Source organism: Theropithecus gelada, chromosome 14 (assembly GCF_003255815.1).
Source record: "Theropithecus gelada isolate Dixy chromosome 14, Tgel_1.0, whole genome shotgun sequence".
In the NCBI taxonomy this organism is placed as follows: domain Eukaryota; kingdom Metazoa; phylum Chordata; class Mammalia; order Primates; family Cercopithecidae; genus Theropithecus; species Theropithecus gelada.
The window spans coordinates 81821458-81837149 of NC_037682.1; the positions used below are offsets into that span (position 1 = coordinate 81821458).

Below are 15692 nucleotides of genomic sequence, written 5' to 3' on the forward strand. Positions count from 1 at the left end.
CTTCATTAAAGTGAAATTTAGGAAACAAATGTATAATGTCAATGTGGTTATCCCATTTCATACCAGATAATAATTTTGTTTCCTCAAGTTACAATGAGCTCAAAGATGCTCACACATTGTCCTACTGTTTCACATGAGAAGGTCTCGAGATTGGAATATTTTTCAGACAAAAGAGCTCCCTAAGAAATCATAATGAAACCTGAGTTTCATGGGGAACCAATACAAAAGAAAGGTGTCAAAAGGGAAGACAAAGATGAAGGGAAAAAGCTGTATATGAGGGAACCTTTTGAAACATCATAAAAGCTCACAACTGTGTTGTCGTAATCCAGAAACACCCCAACCCGACCCACAGGTCTTTGCACATAGTGAGTTAAGGGAGCAAAGATGTTGGAGAGGCTATAAAGGTTGTTTCTCTTTGAAGAAAACAGAAAAAATGCTTCCTCAAAAGCATTTGTGTTTGCTGTCCTGGAATCTTTACAGACTCCCAGAATCCAGTTGGAGGAGTGGGTTACGTCCACTTCCCAGTAATGCTTGCCGGAGGAGAAGGCCTGAGCTCCCCATGCAGCAAAGTTCTGTGCTCTCTGGGACTCCCTGGGCGCACCATCATGGTCATCTCCAAATATCACATTTCTCACATCCTCAGAAAGGTTCATGTAGTGACTTGCCCTTTCCTTACTCAGAGGATCATCCACTGCAAAAAGAACCAAAATCAGATCAAGAAGTTAGGTGGGGGTCAGATGTTATCTGCCCAGGTACTGGCTTTATTAGTACCTCCTGTAAGAGACAGAATACAGGGAGAAAAAAGACTTTGGAGACTCTTATCTATGAAGATCAAGAGTTGTTATGATTTCTACAGCACAAAAGAATCCTTAAAATCACTGAGAAAAACAAATAAACAAATGTCATTAATTGTGTGAATCAATGATTTAATGTCTGGCTTTGCTTGATTTGTTTTAAGAGACACGTAACATTATTTATTTAGTAGAAAATGCCACTTGGATTGCTTGTATTTAATATAATTAACAAATAGACTTCACTCTCGTATTATGCTCCTAATCAATGGGGTATAAACGGTGCCTGTTCTTTTTTTTTTTTTTTTTTTTTTTGAGACAGAGTCTCACTCTGCTGCCCATGCTGGAGTACAGTGGTGCAATCTTGGCTCACTGCAGCCCCCTGGGCTCAAGCGATTCTGCTGCCTCAGCCTCCCGAGTAGCTGGGATTACAGGCATGTGCCACGATACCCAGCAAATTTTTGTATTTTTGGTATAGATGGCCACGTTTGTCAGGCTGTTCTCCAACCGCTGACCTCAGGTGATCTGCCCACCTCAGCCTTGGTAGGATTACAGGCGTGAGCCACTGTGCCCAGTCTCACCTGCTCCATTTTTAAACATCAAAATTTGATGGACATCCATACATGTGCAGTTGAGAAGTTTCTGAAAATAATGATCATGTTCTGCTTTTACGTCACCTGATCAGCCACTGCTTCATTTAGTCTAGCTCTGGTTTTAGCCCTCTGTTGTTTAACGGCTGCCTTACATGTTTGGGCCATTTTCACAGAACCTTCAGCTTCCAGTTGTTGTGAAATGTATCTTACATCAGTAGAGTTGTTTCGTTTATGGAAGCTTTAGTTTGTTGGTTGGTCAAAGATTTCTAATGTTTATGATAAATATTAATTCTATAATATATTGTAAGTTCACTTTTATGTCAGAAGAAATAAAACTAAAATGGGAAATGGCTCAACCAAGCAACCCACTAAACAGAAGTTGAGGCTGTACTGCCAAGCAGCTGGCTCTAACCTCTGAATTTGTTGAGCATATCTAGCACTCCAGTGATGGGCCGGGAAGTCAGTTCTGGCTTTACTGGCTGGGGCTTTTCCATTTGCACCAACTCTGTCCTGCAAAGAACAACCTCAGTTACACTTTCAGGCCCAGGGATAATCACACAGTCCTACAAATGTTTCAGATTTTCATCCAAGATATTTCTTGAGAAATCTCCCTTTTATGTTAAATTCAGTATACATTTTATTCAACCATATTGGGGATATAGCAATGTTACTTTTATCTAAATTTAACATGTTAAAGTACAGTTTCTCCATTCTCTCACACATGATCCAAATTTAAAATTACTGAGTGCCATTTCTTCCCTCTGCCCCTCCAGCCTCTTCAAAGTATACAGATACCCTGGGATTCTTGCTGAGAGAAGAAAACTCAGCCAAAGCCTTTGGGACCTCAACCTGTAGATGTCACCAATGATGCAGTCAGGGTCTTACAGGGAATGCCCACTGACACTAAAGGTTTTGAACTTTTGTTCAAACCAAAGGAGTCAATTTCCAGCCTGTCAGCCCTGGTGCTGAGGTTCCTGAGGCTGCCATTCCCCTCTTAGATTCTGCCTATAACAGGGGAGTGCAGTGATGGAGTAGGGCCTGGCTATTGATGTCCCTGGGAACAAAACCTCCCTCCCTTTCCTGTCCTTAGGGCATTTCCCTCCCTCCTCTCTTTTTCACCTCTCCCCTCTCCAGAATAGGAGACTCCTTTGTGATAACTCAGAGTAATCTTCTTCTTAAGATTTGCTGGGGCAGGGCTGGAGAAGATGGGGTGAGTGGGTAGAAGAAAATCCAGAATGGCACACTGTTGTTAGATACATTTTCATTCAGCCACATAAGAAGGACACTTCTGAGACAAAGAAGCTTAAGGTCTCAGGTTCTCCTTTGAAACCAAAGTGGAATATAGCCACAGATCAATGCTAAATACCTCAAAACATATAGTTGACCCTTAAGCAACAAGGGTTTGAAATTTGGGGGCCTACTTCTAAGTGGATTTTTTTCAATGAAAGTTTCACCTAGCTTGCCTGCCTCTCCTGCCTCCTGCTCAACTTCCTCCATTTCTTTTCTTTCTGCCTCTGCCACCTCTGAGATACCTTCTTCTCTTCCTCCTCCTCTTCAGCCTACTCAATGTGAAGACAATGAAGATGAAGACCCTTATGGTGACTAACCTCTTAATGGGTAATAAATATATTTTCTCTTCCTTCCAATTTTTGCAATTATATTCTTTTCTCCAGCTGACGTTATTGTTAGGATACAGCATATAATACATATAACATGCAATATACGTTAATTGACTATTTATGGTATCGACAGGCTTCCAGTCAATAAGAGGTGATTCATAGTTTGGTTTTGGAAAAGGCAGAAGTTATACTTGGATTTTCAGGTATGTGGAATTGCAGGAAACTGGTTAGTGAACCTAACACCCACATTTTTCATGGTACATTGACTTTATCAATAAGGGAATGACTTTCGCAGAAATCAAAGTTCATTAGTGTAACTCACCATTCCAGTATGTTTTCCAAGTCCTGCAAAGAAAAACATAAGTATGTAATCACGAGAATTCTGTCCTACTTTCCCTAGTATTCTTTGTTGTCTTTCTGGGTTAACAAGGTAGGTTTATTGATACACCTCTAAGGAACCATCCAAGGCTGTGTTAATAACAGAACCTCAACCGAACCATGGTGGGCTTCCTCAGTGGGCAATAGGAATGAGGAGCTGAGAATAAGACTGTGGAATGATGTACATGGCAATATATGTTGTCAGTGTCACTCATCCTCCAGGCTTAATCTCAAGAAGTGTGGATGTACTAGGAACATAAATTGAGTTTTATTAACAAAACTAATATTCTCCTGGCCTAGCATTTGATTGATTTTGGATAACATTTCTTTGTGGCTAGTACTCCTGATTATACTGAAGAAGATTTTGTCCTAAGTGATCTACCAAAATGGCAAAAACCTCCCAAAGATTACCGCAATATGCAAAAATAAGTGACTGGACAAACATAATGACGGAGTCAAGGAGCATGTGTCACTTAGCTAAGAGTAGTTGCATTTGCAGGTAACATATGAATGTCCTGGCAGCATTGCCCAACAAAGGTTTCCTGACTCTGGATGACAGACCCTCCCTCCTCACCTGGAGCAGCTTCACATCAGGCATGTGGCACATCTCCCACAGCTCTCTGTATATGTCTTTTGTCTTTTTTATATGTTGGATTATTCTTACTTCACTGTCTTGGAATTGTCGAACAATCTCTTCTGCTTCTCTGTCCAGTGTCTCCAGATGGAGTTGCTCCTCCTCCAGGAGAAATTGGCGCATCTTCTGATACTGATACCTGATCATCCCTTTCCTGAAGGCCGCATAGTCCTGCAGAGATACTCAGTTAAAAGAATTGTATCTCCTCACTCTCCACAAAACACTTAACACTTCAAATTTTATTCTCCTAGGATATACCAGCAGTAAACTCATAAACTCTATGTCTCATACTTGGAAAGATTCTTGAAAATTTGCTATCTCCTCTGCCCATCCGTTTTTCATGCTCCTCTTAGTCTCCCTTCCTGTATAAATCGATACCTCAAAAGGACTCAAGATCCCTTCTTGTGATGCTTCTTCGGGATTCTTACTTCATTAATTATTGTCTTTTTTACTTGGTTTTTCTTAATTTTCTCTTGTTCCTTTGCCTGATTCTTCTAAACATTTTAAATATTTCAGTGTACACTCTACTACCGAGTTTTTAAAGAAATTACTTCAGGTTTTTTTTTTCCCCCCACTTATATCTCTATTTCTCTCCTCCCTTTCACAGCAAAACTTTCAACTACTCAATGTGAATACAATGCTTTGAAGAACTCAATGCTATCCTACTCTCAGTGCCTTGGAAGTTTTATGCAAACCCTCAAGGTTACATTAGAAATACCTATCATACCCTGTTTATTTCATATACATGTACATACTAGTATTTTTTGCACCAGCTCCTGTTGGCCTGTATAATGATAATTGCTGATAGATCATTTGAAACCACTCTTTGTTTTTTTCTGGGAAGAAGACACTGCTATTTTGTAACTGGTAAGCAGAATTCAGCTAAGAAGTCTAAGCTAGCATTGTGCCAATCTACATGAAAAAATATAAAACATTTTTATCCCTACCATTAATGAATGGATTTTGCTAATTTCCTGATTTAGATTGTTTTGCATTTCTTGAGTGCTCCTCCATAAAGGATCCATTTTCTTTAGAAGTTTCTCCTGCAAAGTAGACATGACCTTCAGTAGCAGATAAGACATTACTGGATATGTTGCTCCCTTTTAATGAGAAAAGCCTGTTGTTGAGAGAACAGTAAATTTGAGTTCCCATGAAGTGGTCAGGTTTTTTCACAAGATAACCTAATTTGATTCTAACATTTGGAATATCAGAGGCAACCGAAACATATCGTAGACAGTTTGAGGAGACCCAACAGCTAATCAATTTTCTAAGAAAGTGGCTTTCATATACCCTGGATCTGGAGAAGTCAAGCTTGCAGCAAAAGCAAACCATGTTCCCAGGACACATTTATATCTAGAGATTTATATTGAAAATTCAGATCTTCCTCATCTCCATTCTCTCCACCTTTATTATCATAAGCTCTCATTTTCTCTCTCATTTAGGATCATGTGGATTCCCAATTGCACTGGAGGTGTCACTTACCCTGCACTCCTCAGCAGCCCATCCTATTGGACTGTGGCCATGAGCCTCATGCTCTGGTGACTCAGAGCAGGACCCACAGAGGAGTCTCTGCTCAGCCTCACAGAAGAGCCCCTTTTCCTCTTCATGTAGCACACAGATCTGCTTCTCTGAGCTGTTGATGTTGTGAGGTCTGCTCTGCCTTGCAAGAGAAGCCAACTTCTTGAGAGCAATATTGGTGTCGAAGTCAGCCCTCTGGGGGATTTTCCCGCACACAGGACAGCCCTTTGGAGCCTGGCCTTCCTCCCAGAGGAGACAAAGGCAGGGCCTGCAAAAGCTATGCCCACAGTCAATGGTGACCGGGTCTATTAAGTAGTTCCTGCAGATAGAGCAACAGAGCTCCCTCTGGAAGGCTTGCAGTGTGCCTGAATCCATGTTTCTGGAAATTTAAAACAGGAAAATTTAAGTGAGAAATTTATTTTTTGACCACATGGAGGGGGAAGGGCCTGTGGCTAGTTGTTCTTGTCTGCTTCAGCTCTGTTCAATCTATCCATTAGCTTAAGCCCAGTACAGACCTAGATATGGTAAATATAGGCAAGTTGGGTTTATACTATAACACAAGTGGAAAAATGAGACAAGCGTCATTTTAGTTTAAAACAAGCAATGTTCTCAATTATGAATTATTTGGACAAGCTTAATATTGGGGTAGAGAGGAACAATTAGGATAACTTCACAGTTACTTCTATTAGCTGATTGTTCCAGAAATCCATACAAACCCATCTCTTTCTCTCTCTCTCCTTCTTTTCCTCCAAGACCCTTTGAGTATAACTCATAAGGGATACTTAGTCTCACTCTCTGGCACCCAAGTAACAGATGTACTTTTCTAAAGACAATTAAAAATTGGTTAAGTTTAATCTAAGTGTGTTTAGTTTAATCATTATGGGCTTCAGCACTTAACTCCTATAACTATAAATAGCTGAACTTATTCTTCTAAGGTTAATCACAAAATTCAACCTTTACATAAATACAATGAAAAATGATTATTTCTTATTCAAGACAATGTTTTTATTCAGAATGAGTTCAGACCATCAGAGTATCTTCATATTTTGAAATGGTGACTAATCAAGCTATGAAAGGACTCAGCAACAATTAATCAACTTTTACCTAAAACAAACCAAAAAAGAAAGTAAACACTGGAATTTTTTCTTTAAAGAATCCAGAGATGTAGTTAATGGAAGCATGACCACCAATTTATCTTTATTCCCGGTGTTTCCCACAGTGAGCAAAGTCCCTGCTTCCTGGGGGTCTTTACCAGTTCATGGGATATATTTGAACACTTTTCAAATCCAGTCGGCTCGTTGAAGATTTGAAAAGGACTATAAACATAAACTTTACACAAGGGTTTTCCAATTAATCCTACACATTTCACACTCACACTGACATGTAGTATATTACAAAGCTACAGTAAGCAAAGCAGCAAGGTGCTGGTGTAAAAATAGACAGGTAAACCAGTGGAACAGATCAGGGAACCCAGAAACTCTTACACCTCTCTACAGCCAACCAAATTTTGTCAAAGGTAGCAACAGTATTTACTGGGGAAAGGACAGTCTTTCAATCAACACTGCTGGCAAATCTGGATATTGACATGCAGGGGATAAAATTATACCCTCACCTCTCATCCTATGCCAAAATCAACTCAAAATAGATTGAAAACCTTAATGTAAAACCTGAAAGACCGAATCTACTGGAGGAAAACATCGGAGAAATGCTCCAGGACACTAATGTGAGAAAAAAAAGTGTACGAATAATATCACAAAAGCCTAGTCCACAAAAGCAAAAATCAACACCTGGAGTTATCTGAAACTGCAATGCTTCTCCACAGCAAAGGAAACAATCAATGGAGTGAGAAGACAATGGACAGAGTGAGAAAAAATATTTTTTTCTTTTAAAAATAATGCTGGTGTGATGGCACATGCTTGTAGTCTCAGCTACTCAGGAGTCTGTGAGGGCAGGATTGCTTGAGTCCAGGAGGTCCAGAGTACAGTGAGCCATGATAGTGCCACTTCAGTCTAGCCTAGGTGACAGAGTGAGATCCTATCTCAAAAAGAAAACCCAGTCAAATAACTTGATATAACACAAACCAATATATTGTAAATACTCTAATAACAGGTATTTTGAACAATTATGTTATTTCAAATAACTGGGTAAGCTACTTGTTTGCTTAGACAAGATGTAAGTGTCCCGGCAGGTGAGTTTAAAGTATTTTTATAAGAAAATTAAGCATGAAAGTCTTTACTACAAATGTCATACACACCAGAATCTGCAATATATGGTCCCAAGTCTAGAAGATTCGTGGTTATCCAGGTCAGCAGCAACACTGAGCTCACCGAAGCCCAGCATCCACAAATTCAATCTGACTTCTCTGAAGAGGTCTTCTCTGGACAACTGTGCTTTTTAAGTGATTAGACTCACCTAAGAACACTCCCACTTCCTGGGATTGGCTACTGTCTGGAGAAAGAGGTGGAAATAGAAGATTAGGTTACACAGAAGGGTGTAACATTGGATGATTGGATTTATTATAGACAATCATGCCTAAGGCATTATAGCCCAACAGAAGGTAGAGGATTTTGGAGTGAGATGCAAGAATCTTGACCTGACATAGGTTGTTCACGGACATTAAAACTGAAACACTTATTTCATTAAGTAATGTTTTATTTCACGAACAATGCCTTCGCAATGAAAAACAATTGCTTTATTATTTTAAACTGAAATGTGTCATCTATATTTCCATTAAAGATTTTTTGTTTATTCTTCAACAAGCATATACTAATGACAATGAAATAGTTATTAGACATAAATTATATTAAACTGTAATAGACAATTTCATTCCTGCTAGAACATCCAGACTAGCGAATGAGATGTGTCATAATTAAAGAATCACACAAGTAAATACACAATTGGAACTATGAGCTCAGTAAATGAGCAGTACATGTTTTGAGGGTCTGTAGTAGGAGGTATGTGCTGAATGCAAGCTTACACAAGGCTTTCATGAAGATATGACAGCATTGAGATTTGAGGAATAGGAACACATTAACTTGGCAAGGAGCGATAGAGAGAAACTTTCTTTGCAGTGACAGCAGCAGATGCAAAAGCTTCCTGGATGTAAGAGACCTGGTACAGTTGAGCTCCAGGCCATTGGAGCTGGAGTGACAAGAATGAATGTGGTCTGATGGGAGATGAAGCTGCAGAGGCAGGTACAGATTTCAGAACATGGAAAAGATGAGTTCCTTACGTAGAAATTATGGGAAGCCAGTGAAGTCTCAGTCTACTTTTAAAATACATCATTGCTAACTAAGTCTCCAGTCATTATCTGAATATGTACAACTCTAAAATATTAAATGAAATAACTAACCCATCTGTGGAACACTCTTATAAAATAGTGCACCTAGGTACTTAGCTGTATTTTAAATAGTATACCTTTATATACAACAGTTGCTGAATTCACCTATTTTTTTGTTCTCTTCCCTGTTTTTTTTTTTTTTTTTTTTTTTTTTTTTTTTTTTTTTTGAGACGGAGTCTCCCTCTGTAGCCCAGGCTAGAGTGCAGTGGCCGGATCTCAGCTCACTGCAAACTCCGCCTCCCGGGTTCACACCATTCTCGTGCCTCAGCCTCCCGAGTAGCTGGGACTACAGGCGCCCACCACCTCACCCGGCTAATTTTTTGTATTTTTAGCAGAGACAGGGTTTCACCATGTTAGCTAGGATGGTCTCGATCCCTGACTTCGCGATCCGCCCGTCTCGGCCTCCCAAAGTGCTGTGTCTCTTCCCTATTTTATGACTCTTTTCAATGGTTAATTTATGCAAAAATCAATGTGTTCTTTGGATTTTACACCGTGGTGAATAATTTTAAATTAGATACTTTACATAAGTATATATGTATGGACATGTAGAAGATGTATAGCATGTATATTTATATTAAAATATGATACAATGTCATAAATAATTATTTAAACAATAATTATGTGTGCAATTACCTTTAACAAAGTACATACAGAAAACTAACTTTGAATAGAGTATGGTGACTCCTGTCTGTAATTCCAGCTACTTGGACAGCTGGGCAAAAGGGTCACTTGACTCTAGGAATTCCAGGTTTCCCCAGGCAACATAGGTTGACTCCTGTCTCTAAAAAAAAAACCAAATGATTTCACCCAGACCTGGAAGCAAGCACATGTATTTCCAGCTCATTAGGAGGACCAGGCAGGAGTATCACTTGAGCCTAGGTGTTTGAGGCTGCAATGAGCTATGATCATTCACTGCACTTTGGTCTGAGTGACAGAGGGAGAACTTGTCTAAATGAAGGAAAGAAAAAAATGACAGAAAAACAAAGTTATAAGTTAGAAAGTGTTTCTTTTTTCCCTGTTCTCTAGAAGAATTTGTCTAAAAATGTCTTATTTCTTTCAAAAATGCTTTGAAAATTTCACTGAAAGAGACCACTGGAGTTTTCTTTGTGAGGTTTGTTTATTAAATAACACAGGAAATTTTAAGAATCTAAATCGTATCTTTCATTTTTCTATGTTTTCTTCTGTCTGTTTTAGTCAGCTGTGTTTTTTGAGAAATTTTCTCAAGTCAGCAAAATTTTCAAATGTATAGGCATAAATTGTTCTTAAAATATTTGTACTGACTTACTGATATCTGGATGACCTATGAGTTTGCCTGTTTATTCTTCATTTGAACTCCTCCTCTCCATTTTATAAATGAATCTCATTGGGAATTTATTAATTTAATTTACCTATTTAAAGAGCCTACTTTTGAATTTGTTGATTTATCTTTTGCATGTTTTTTAACCAATTTTCTACAATTTAAATTTTTTTTTTTTAGTTTTTTGACATGAATTTGCTTTTACCTGGCTGTTTGTGACAGACCTTTCTTTGTTAATAACAGATGCATTTAATGATATACAGTCAATGGTGACCGGGTCTATGAAGTAATTCATGCAAATGGAGCAAATGAGCTCATTCTGGAAGGCTTGCAGGCTGTATGAATCCATATTTCTGAAAATTAAAAAAAGAAAAAGTGACAATTTCTTTCTCTTGTTTTTATTTGAGCCAATGAAAAGGAAAAAAAGGCCGGTGGACAGTTTTCCTTGTCTACTTGAGCTCTGTCCAATATGTCTAATAAGTTAGCTCCAGTACACACTGAGACATAGTAAATGCAAACATGCTGGATTTATAAAGTTTTCCCTCAATAGCCATTGAAGATTGGGTCCAGGAATCCCTGAGATACCAAGATCCTAAGATGTTCCAGGCTCTTATTAGTAAATGGTGTGGGATTTGCATGTAACCTAAACCTATCCTCCTGAATACTTATGTCTAGATTACTTTGAATGCCTAATACAATGTAAATGCTGTATAAATACTTGTAATGCCATACTGTTTAGGAACAGCAAGAAGATTGTTAAAAATTTGTACATGTTTGGCAGGGTGCGGTTACTCATGCCTGTAATCCCAGCACTTCGGAAGGCCAAGGTGGGAAGATCATGAGGTCAGGAGACCGAGACCATCCTGGCTAACATGGTGATACCCTGTTTCTACTAAAAATGCAAAAATTTAGCCGGGCGTGGCGGCACGTGCCTGTAGTCCCAGCTATTCAGGAGGCTGACACAGGAGAATTGCCTGAACCCAGGAGGTAGAGGTTGTAGTGAGTGGAGATGATGCCACTACACTCCAGCATAGGTAATAGAGTGAGACTCTGTCTCCCCCCCAAAAAAAAAAAAAAAAAAAAAGGGGATATGTTGTTCAGTACAGCTGCTTTTTTCTTCCTGTAAATATTTTTTTCTGAGATTAGTTGAATCCACGGGTATGAAACTTATGGATATGAACAACCACGACGATTCAAATGAGAAAATGAGATGAGAGCCCTCATGGTATTTTGTTAAACAAGCCATGCTCTCAATCATTCCCAGTTACTTAGCAAGCTTAAAGCCTGGGTAGACGGTAAAAGCTGAGACAATTTCTCAGTCACTTATATAAGCTGATTCTTATTTCTTAATCTCATTCTTAAGAACATTCTTAATCTCGTTCTGTCTCTGTCATTCTCTCTCAACGATTCCATGATGATAATATATGAAAGACACTTAGTATCTCTGCTATTATTCTGTACTCCCTGCCTGCAAACTCACCTATGAAGTTTGCTCACACAATTATAAATGAAGTAGATTTTATCTAAGATTGATTAATCAGAGTGGACTATCAACTCCTAAAATTATCAATCATTAAATTTGTCCTTTTAACTTTAATATCAAAACTCTTCCTTTCAAAACATTAATTGTACATAATATCTATTATTTTTAATTTAGAAAATTTTTTCCATAGTCAGTTCAGATGATTAGAGAGAACACTGTCACATTCTGAAATAACGAATATTTAAACTGTAATAATTTACAAGAATTAATCAACAATTAATTATCTTGTAAAATAACAATAAAAGTGAATACATGTATTAGGTTTTCCACTCTACACTAGAAAATTCGGGAATGCAGTTAATGGAAGCCTGGCCACAAATTCATCTCTCCTCTTAGTGACTTGGGAGTTGCAGCCTCTTGGGAGCCCTTGTCAGAGGGTTATATCTATTTTCTTTCTTTCCTTCTTTCTTTCTTTCTTTCTTTCTTTCTTTCTTTCTTTCTTTCTTTCTTTCTTTCTTTCTTTCTTTCTCTCTCTCTCTCTTTCTCTCTTTCTCTCCCTTCCCTTTTTTTTTTTTTTTTTTTGTTGTTGTTGTTGTTGAGGTGCAGTCTCACTCTGTCACCCGGGCTGGAGTGCAGTGGCGTGATCTCAGCTTACTGCAACCTCCGCCTCCCAGGTTCAAGCAATTCCCCTGCCACAGCCTCCCAAGTAGCTGGTATTACAGGCACCCATCACAATGCTAGGATAATTTTTTGTATTTTAAGTAAAAATGTGGTTTCGCCATGTTTGCCAGGCTGGTTTCTAACTCTAGACCTCAAGCGATCTGCCTGCCTTGGCCTCTCAAAGTGCTAGGCTGCAAACATGAGTCATCATGCCCGGTCAATTAAAACTATTTTCAACGGCTTTCCCATCTAGTCTGCAAACTGCAAATTTTGAAGAGACGCAAATAAGACCTTTGCAACAAGAATTTTCAAAGTAATTCAACATTTTTAACATTGACTTTGGTGTATATTATAACCATTACTACATGCCCACACTCTACTGAACATTTTATCTAGTTTATGGGTTCTATCATTGCATGAAACTATCGAAATGTATCTTTTCACACTTAAAAAAATCTAACAATACAGAAAATAGTCACATATGAAGAATCAAATGGCAAGGCAACACAAACCAGATGTTACAAATTGAAGATGCTTTATACGGATTTTCTGTAAAATCACTAAGACAGTTACCTGTTTCCTTAGAAAAGAACCAAGCATGCTGCCAGGTAAATTTAAAGTATTTTTAAGAGAAAAAGTGAGCATGATGGGTTTACTGCAAATTTTATACTCACAAGGCTACTATGAATGGTCTCAGCCTAGAAGCTCAGTAGATATCCAGATACAAGTAACTCCTGGTGCTCCAAAGCCCAACAGCCACAAATCTGGTGGGTCCTCACTGAAGGAGAGAGAAGTCTCTGGACAAGCATCCTTTTAAAGGGTATGGGCCCATGAAAGACCACACCCACTTCCTGAGGTTGACTAGATTGCGCAGAAAGGGGTAAATTGGCTGATTAGGTTTAGAAAGTATTGAAAACCACACTTGGGGACTCAAAGCTCAACAGACAAGTTTGGAATGAGATGGAAGAAAGTTGACTTAACACAGGTTAATCAAAGAAATATTTTAAGTACAAGAATTATTTTATTAAACATTATCACATGCTAATTTTTTTTTTTTTTTTTTGAGACAGTATCTCACTCTGTCATCCAGGCTGCAGTGCAATGGCTTGGTATTGGCTCACTGCAACCTCTGCCTCTCAAGTTCAAGCAATTCTCCTGCCTCAGTCTCCCAAGTAGCTGGGATTACAGGCACCCGCCACTAAGCCCAGCTAATTTTTGTACTTTTAGTAGAGACGGAGATTCACCGTGTTTCTCAGACTAGTCTTGAACTCCTGACCTCAGGTGATCTGCCCACCTTGGCCTCCCAAAGTGCTGGGATTACAAGCGTGAGCCACTGCACTGGGCCACATGCTAATTTTAAAATTTTGTTCCTCACTCTGTTTTAAAATTATAATTGCTCAAGTGCCTAGCCATTATGTATCTGAATATGTTCAAAGATAAAACATTAACTGTGATTACCAGCACATCTGTACTGTGTAACTCTCTTGTTTCAAAAAGTATAGCAAAGAATACAATTGTGTTTCACATAACTGTATATATGATGGTTGATAGAATTAGTAGTATCAGCTTGTTTTTCTTATATTTCCTATTTTGACTATTTCCTAATGATTGTTTTCACTATTTCCTAATGGATTTACTGCAAATTTTATACTCACAAGGCTACTATGAATGGTCTCAGTCTAGAAGCTCTGTAGATATCCAGACTACAAGTAACTCCTGGTGCTCTAAAGCCCAGCAGCCACAAATCCGGTGGGTCCTCCCTGAAGGAAAGAGAAATCTCTGGACAAGCATCCTTTTAAACTGTATGGGACCACGGAAGACCACACCCACTTCCTGAGATTGATTAGATTGCACAGAAAGGGGTAAATTGACTGATTAGATTTATAAAGTATTGAAAACCACACTTGGGGGCACAAAACTCAACAGACAAATTTGGAATGAGATGTAAGAAAGTTGACTTAACACAGGTTATTCAAAACAATATTTTAACTATAACAATTATTTCATTAAATATTATCACATGCTAATTGGTGTTTTTGTTTGTTTTTGTTTTTTGCTTTTTGTGAGATGGTATCTCGCTCTGTAGCCCAGGCTGGAGTGGAATGGCTCGGTCTCGGCTCACTACAACCTCTGCTTCTCGAGTTCAAGTGGTCCTCTTGCCTCAGACTCCCAAGTAGTTGGGATTACAGGCACCCACCACTATGCCCAGCTAATTTTTGTATTTTTAGTAGAGACAGGGTTTCACCATGTTGCTCAGGCTGATCTTGAACTCCTGACCTCAGGTGATCTGCCCACCTCTGCCTCCCAAAGTGCTGGGATTACAGGAGTGAGTCACTGTACCAGGCCACATGCTAACTTTAAAATTTTGTTTCTCACTCTGTTTCAAAATTATAATTGCTTAAGTGCCTAGCCTCTTTTTATCTGAATATGTTCAAAGATAAAACATTAACTGGGATTACCAGCACATCTGTACTGTGTAACTCTCTTGTTTAAAAAAGTACAGCAAGGAACTCAATTGTGTTTTACATAATTGTATATATAATAGTTGATAGAATTAGTTGTATCAACCTGTTTTTCTTATTTTTACTATTTTACGATTATTTCATAATGACCGTGTTATATGAAAATAAAATTTGTTTTTTATTCATCCAACTTTTTCAATAATTTTAAAACTGATACTTTACATATATATGTACATAACTATCTATATCAATGTTATGTATTCATATTTTAAAAATTATATAATAATTATTTACACAATAATAATAATTATTATTACTTTTTTTTGAGACGCAGTCTCCCTCTGTCACCCAGGCTGGAGTGCAATGGCACGATCTCGGCTCACTGTAACCTCTGTCTCCCAGGTTCAAGTGATTCTCCAGCCTCAGCCTCCCGAGTAGCTGGGATGACAGGTGTCTGCCACCATGACCGGCTAATTTGGGTATTTTTAGTCGAGAAAAGGTTTCACCAAGTTGGCCAGGCTGGTCTCGAACTCCTGACATCAGGTGATCTGCCCATCTCAGCCTCCCAAATTGCTGGTATTACAGGCATGAGCCATGGCACCTGGCTGCTATTTACACAATAATTATGTGCATAATTACCTTTAACGGTGCATGAAAGTTATTTTTAACACAGTTGCCATACTAACAGATTTTGTTGTCGTTTACCATGATTTAATAAATTCATAAATTATCTAATGTTTGGGGATTTAGGTCATTTCTATAAACTGAAAATTACAAACCTTGCTAGAAGTTGAAAAAGTAAAAATCTATATAAAAATCACCATTTATATATTAATAGACACTTAAAAAGTATAAAATTTATAAAAGCCAGAATATCCTAGGAAAAGATGAAGTGGCTGTCTTTTTCATCAGTCCAT

At 38.4% G+C, this 15692-nt stretch overlaps 1 protein-coding gene across 1 annotated transcript; it reads right to left on the reverse strand.

Annotated features, from left to right (window-relative positions):
- Positions 1–206: 206 nt before the first annotated feature.
- Positions 207–5908, reverse strand: LOC112605942 (putative tripartite motif-containing protein 64B). Its single transcript, XM_025355823.1, has 6 exons — positions 5498–5908; positions 4963–5058; positions 3956–4186; positions 3723–3724; positions 1797–1918; positions 207–691 (listed from the first exon to the last, which is right to left on the reverse strand). The coding sequence occupies exons 1-6, from the start codon at positions 5906–5908 to the stop codon at positions 207–209; spliced, it is 1347 nt and encodes a 448-aa protein (XP_025211608.1).
- Between the last annotated feature and the right edge of the window lie 9784 nt (positions 5909–15692).